This window comes from Garra rufa, chromosome 14 (assembly GCF_049309525.1).
Source record: "Garra rufa chromosome 14, GarRuf1.0, whole genome shotgun sequence".
Lineage (NCBI taxonomy): Eukaryota > Metazoa > Chordata > Actinopteri > Cypriniformes > Cyprinidae > Garra > Garra rufa.
This window is the reverse complement of record NC_133374.1, coordinates 30,526,363-30,532,484: the sequence shown is the minus strand read 5'-3', so window position 1 is coordinate 30,532,484 and position 6,122 is coordinate 30,526,363. Positions and strand designations below refer to the sequence as shown.

At 42.3% G+C, this 6,122-nt stretch overlaps 1 protein-coding gene across 4 annotated transcripts in view; it reads right to left on the bottom strand.

Moving 5' to 3' along the window:
* Nucleotides 1-268: 268 nt before the first annotated feature.
* Nucleotides 269-6,122, bottom strand: part of dscaml1 (Down syndrome cell adhesion molecule like 1) — a 125,805-nt gene continuing 119,951 nt past the window's right edge. For 2 of the 4 annotated variants that reach the window (XM_073817521.1, XM_073817523.1), the window contains exons 30-31: nt 5,166-5,477; nt 269-5,039 (exon numbers count right to left, since the gene is read on the bottom strand). In XM_073817521.1, coding sequence (XP_073673622.1) covers nt 4,507-5,039; nt 5,166-5,477 — 845 coding nt within the window. In that variant the 3' untranslated portion in view covers nt 269-4,506. The remainder of the gene's footprint in view (nt 5,040-5,165; nt 5,478-6,122) is intronic. The other 2 variants (XM_073817522.1, XM_073817524.1) reach the window with 2 other exon arrangements.

The window sequence follows — 6,122 nt, the reverse complement described above, 5'->3', positions numbered from 1 at the left end:
AGTTCAAGACGACTTAATGAACAAAAATACCGAGTGCACCTTAGTTTAGCTCTAAATATTACTTGTTTTCAAGCTGTGTTCTAAATGTAAAATGTAGATAGATAGATAGATAGATAGATAGATAGATAGATAGATAGATAGATAGATAGATAGATACCCTGCTGAAAAAAAGGAAAAAAAAAAACAGCCTAGGCTGTTTTTTTTTTTCAGCAGGGTAGATAGATATTTACTGTACATATAAAAAAATCACACAAGGGACAAGGCACCATTCATAGAAAGATAGCTTTATTGCACAAGGTGTTGGAGTACTCTTTTTATGTTTTTGTTTTGTTTTCATAGAAAAAAAAACTGTATATTTAAACACAAGCAATTGCAAATTGAAGCAACTTTTCCATAAAAGTTTAGGAATCCCCTCCGCATTTTTAAACTTTTTTCCCTTTTAGTTATTTGTCTCCTTTTCCTTTTTCTTTTAATAACCAGCAAAATATTCAGAGCATGCAATGCCATTTTTCGTCAAGTTAACCAAAAGGTAGAAACAAAACAAAACAAAAGTAAAAACAAACAAAACAACCAACAACATAAATGAATAAAAATATAAGACAAATTATAAAAAGGAGAAAATAAATCAAACGCCAGACATCTGGTCTGGGTTTATGTGCCCCATTCAAAACTCAAGGTGTAAAGTATTTTTTGTTAGATTTTATCCTTTTTTGTCTTTTTAATCCCCTCACATTTAAAGTTATACCTTTAACCAGACTTATAATTGTGCCCTGGTTGCTAATGGAGATGTCGAAAATAGTAATTATTTATACAAAACAGTTTCATATATACAAGAGTCTTTATTTGTAGATTAGAAATTATGCTGACAGGGGGGTCTTGGGTATAGCAGGAATTTTTATTGGTTGAGGAAAAGGAGCTAATCGGATCATTCGGGTGGGGAAACAGGTGTGTGGGGATAGAGTTCTATTCCTGACTCCGCCCAATATCCACACAGCTTCTCCTGTGATTGGTTGGAGCTTGGGGGTCCCTGATTCAACTGGCTAAACAGGCCTGCCCCGTTGCGCAACACTGCATTTTCTTTTCAACATAAATCATCATAGAACCAAACATAGAACAAGTTGGATACATCTATTTTTATAAATAATGTAACCGAGAAAAGAAAAGAAAAAATCAAATGCATTTTAAGTCAGCAACTGTCTTTTAAATATGAAAAACATGGGACGTGGGGGCTTTCTCGGGTGGTCAAGGGAATATTTTCACAAGATGTTTCACCTGAACAGGCATGAATACTGATATAGATATCGGTCTAATCCTAATGAGACATGTTCATGGCAAAATGCACTGGGCATGTCTGCCATCAGACAGACTTAACCCAGTCAGTGGGCATTTGAGCAGCAATAAGAGGAACACATACTTCTTTCACTGTTTTTAAAACAAGTCCACATTCTTCGCAACTCTATCTTAAGTTTGGGTTAGATCTGGGTGATCAAATTTATTTATCTTACACAACTTTGGGTACACTGTAACACAATCCTAATTTATCAAGCCACCAATAAAACATCTCCTGGTAAGTCAAACAGATTTTTTTTTTTTCATATGCCACAAACAGATATACTATAGTTCAATCAGCTCAATTTTAAACCCAACACGACACGTCCCTACTCTGTACTTTAGGATTTGTTGCGTCAAGTCTTCCTAATATGAGATATGCTCAGGCGGCTGCATAAAACTGAATCCTGTTGTACAAACAATAAATGCGTGCTATTTCCTGTGCTGAAGTCTGCAGGGGGTTGTGTGTTCTAACTCACCAATAAATATGCAGTACATAAATGTAACAAGCTTTCCTCTGATATATAAGATCTAAACTATCAGACGTGCTGAAAGCTTGAATTTTTAATATCACAGGAGCAATCTCACCTTAAAGGAATAGTTCACTCAAAAATTAAAATTTCACACTGCATAATCATCTTTTTTCCATTTTATGATGGGTGGAAACCAGCATTAAGCTGCATTATCGCCACCTACTATGTTGGAGTATGAACCAGCTATTACTGGTGCTGAATTATTAATGATATTATGTCCAGTATTACCATATTAATATTTGACCAGTGCATTGCGACACCTCTGCTTTCATTGTATGAAATGGTTTCACCATTTGTGTTCCACAGATGAAATAAAGTTGTACAGATTTGGAACAGCATATGAGGGTAGGTAAATAATGACCAAATTTTTATTTTTGGGTGAACTGTCTTTTTAAGGACCTGATGGAAAGCTCTCAAAGCACTGTGGGTATTTTAAACTACTCATTGGGCAGTAGAGATGGTGCATGAAATTCAGATGGTGCTCACACATGTCCATCTACGAGCTGGAGTTGCAGTGGCAAATTTCCATTGTTTCCAAGCAACTGTAGAGAGTGTGTTCAGAAATGTCCATAAATATCTCCTTCATACCATACAGGCGTGTTGCACTATGCAGCCCGGCTGATTATAACGATGACAGGAAGTTAGTTTGGGAACCTCAAAGGTATTTTCCCAGAATTCCCAACTGCGGCATGTCGAAACACACCCTCTGCCGTTCTTTTTCAATCTCTCTTAGTTATGTTACCCGTTTATCTCAGCGTTTCGTGATCGACACCTCCTCTCGCTTACTGCTGCACCTCCCACTGAGCGATTGTCTTCAAATCTTTTTTTAAAATAAAATTTTTCTTTTTCAATTAGATATGGCATTAAATCTCTGCTCTCACCACGTATATATTTACTATATCTTTAGATAGAAATATATATGTATATATTTTGACAACAAACATTGCAATATATTTTTCTTTTTTTTTTTCTTTTGTATTGCAGGAGCCCTGATGTAGTACTTTTTTCCATTGAAATCATTGGGAGAGTTTGTCGATTTTTGGAAGTTTCTCTGTGATGGGGCTTTGCTTTGGAAACTGAGTGAACGAAGGAGGGTTGAGAGGCATTTCGATCCATTTAGGGGTTGAATGAAACCTTCCCCTCCTACATTTCACTCATTCCCTCCTTTATCCACCCCTGCGCTACCTAAAGCTAGAGTCTCTAAGACCTTCGAATAGGAACGACCGTTAGAGTCTTTGTGTGGGGAAGGAAAGCAAAGAATAAAGAGAAACAATGAACAAACGCAGAAAAGCTACACAGCGACGGCAGATATCTCTCCCTCTCTGTTCACGGGCCCGTCTGCCTCTACTTCCTCCCTACCTCTCTGCCCTCTTCCCGCCTTTCTGCCTGCGCTCGGTCCATCCAGGAGAGGCTGTTAGGCGTTCACAGTGAGACAGAGGAAGTGGTAACATTTTGGGGGGAGGTCTGGGTGGGGAAGGAGGGGTGATAATTATATGGCATCAAACACAAACAATCGAACGAACGAACGAACGAACGAACAAACAGCAAAACAAGAGCCTTTCTTTCATATTGAAGGGAGTCGAGAGAGATCAGAAGGGAGATGCGTCTACCCTTTACATACTCTCTCCAACTTGTCCCCCCTTTTCAGATGGACTCTAGACCTTGTAGCTCAGTGGACGGCACTTGGCGTCTCCAAGCCGATCCGATGCCAAGAGACCAAGCGCCTGGTTGAGAGGTCCTTTAAAGGTGTGTGCTGGCCACATGTATACATATATATTTACACATATACATACACATGCACACACACACACACACCACACGTACACAAGCTTTAGAAAGCTCAGTGGATCCACCCGGCCCTCCTTAGTGCTAAAGTTCAAAATTTCAAAAATAGAAAACGGAACAAAAAAATAAAAGTACAGTAACCATACATCCGCAGTGAAAATGGCTCCAGACATTTTTTTTTTCGCGTTTTTTTTTCTTGTTTGTTTACAAAATAGTCAATAACACTCTATACTGTGTCATCAATTGCATGAAAAAATCCCAAAGACTCGATTCAGGCGGTCGAGACATTCGTCTTCGAGCTGTTTTTCCAGACCATTGTGGATCAGGAGGGGCGGAAGGTGGACAACGTGGTGGATTCTTTTATGCATAAGCTTTCCGAGGCAATGCGTTGCAGTATGAGAGACATAAAAAGAGACACTTTTGACAGCCTAAAAACATCTAGACAGGTTAATGTGAAACAATATATCTCTTAAAACTGCTTTTTTCCTATTTTCTGAAGTCAAATCAATCAAATCAAATGAACAAGTGCACATGGAAAGCATTTCGTGCATAAGGTCCAAGGTGTCTTTGACAGAGAGAAGAAAAAGGAGAGAGGGGAAGAAAGCGAGAGAGAAGGACAAAACGTAAGACAAAATAAAAAAGGCAAAATTAGGGAAAGGATCCTGGGGTTTGGCATATTTAATCCTGGAGAAGGCCAGATAAAAAAGCTTGAGCAGAAGAATAAAAAAAGGAAAGCAAAAATAGGTAACAGAGAGGAAAAGAGAGAGACCCCTGTCCCGCCTTTGTTCGTTTCCGCCCCTGCCCAGACTCCAGGTGTGTATGAACGTACTGTATGTGTATATGTGTGTGTGTGTGTGAGCTACACAAGAGTGTAGGATTTGGAGTACGCCCCAGCATTCTGCTTTTGCAGTCTGCCCAGGCCGGACGAGCTGCTCTCTAGCAGAGAGTCTCTGGATCCCCCGACCTTGGAACTGCCGGGCGTCGGGCCGCTGCCTCCCGTGGAGCTCGCGCTGGCTCCTGCTCCAGCGGCGACTGCCCCACTTGGGGCCGAGGAGGTGGAGGAGGTGCTGGGCATGGTGAGAGTCCTCTGGGGCAGGGTGGCCGTGCCTGAGCTGATGCTGGAGCTCCCAGCAGCCCCACTTGAAGCTGGGCCCGACGTACCAGAGGCCCCTGAGCTGGTCAGGCTGCTCAGGCCACCGTGGCCCAGTGTCAGGGCCTGCTGCTTGGAGGGGTCTAATGTCATGTGGCGGCCCTGTGTGTGGTAGGCCCGGGCGGCAAGGCTCCGGATTGAGGCCTCGCGGGGCGGGACCACAGGGCAGGGGTCATGCAGCTCCGCCTGTTTCCGAAAGAAAGGGTCCGTCTTCATGTAGAGGGGGAGGTTACAGTACTCACCTGCAGGATAGAGGCAAGTGTCAGTAAAACAATGTTGCTTTTAAAATTATAGCTCCAGCTTCATAGCTACAGTACTAAATGGTTAAGATCACCCCCTTAAATCAAATAAATGTGTTGTTTACTCACTCTTGTTGGCGCGGTGGGGAATGGGCACTGCCACGTTTTTGCCGCGGTCATAGTCCTGCGGTTTGGGTGGGGAGGCAGTAAAGCGACAGATGCCCGGTTCGGATGGTGTGCTCATAGAGGTCATGCTGTCCGCGTTATCGTTGGTGCCGGTGGTCATCTGATCAGAGGAGCTGTCAGAGATGAAGCACTCGGTGATCTCGAACTTGGCGTGCTGCAGGTGCTCCTCCAGCTTAGCGTGTTCGTACGCTCGGGCCAGCTCCTCGTACGTGGAAGACGCACTCTCAGTGGACACCATACTGTTTCGTCCCTTATCTGAAGACAGGAGAGGACAGAATGAGTGTGAACATACCTTAAAACGTTGTATGTTGCCCCTTTCTGTCAAAGTGGTCAGTTTTTGGTCAAAATAGGCACTTTCACACCGCAGAGTTCTAAGAACTCAGTTCTAGGAACTAGCCAGAATGGTGGTTCCTAGAGAACCAATTTCCCCCTCGGGCCGGTTGCATTCGCACTGGCAGCAGGAAATTTGAAGCGGCCGACAACGATGTCTTTATTTTGCGGCATTTACAGACGACAACAATCTGTAAATGGAGGATTCCGTGATCTGAGCGGTTTTTGTTGGTTTTGTGATAATCGAAATGGAATGGAAACGCTCAATTTACATGATTAAAAGACCATAAAAATCTGACTAAATCACCTATGACAACTTGCAGTGTTACATATCATCAAGGCTGAGAAAAGAACACGTTATCGCTGTTTTCCATGTTCGTGGAGTAAATATTTGTACATGGCTTTTTTAAAAAGCTGGTAGCCAGTGTTTTGTATGCGTTAGGAGCTAATTTAGTTTCCCCAAATTGAGTTCCTAGAACTAAATATGTTCCTAGTTCCAGCGGATCGAACACGCCAAAAAGCAGGAACTTACGCCAATAGTTCTAGGAACTCTGAAAAGGTTCCTTAGGT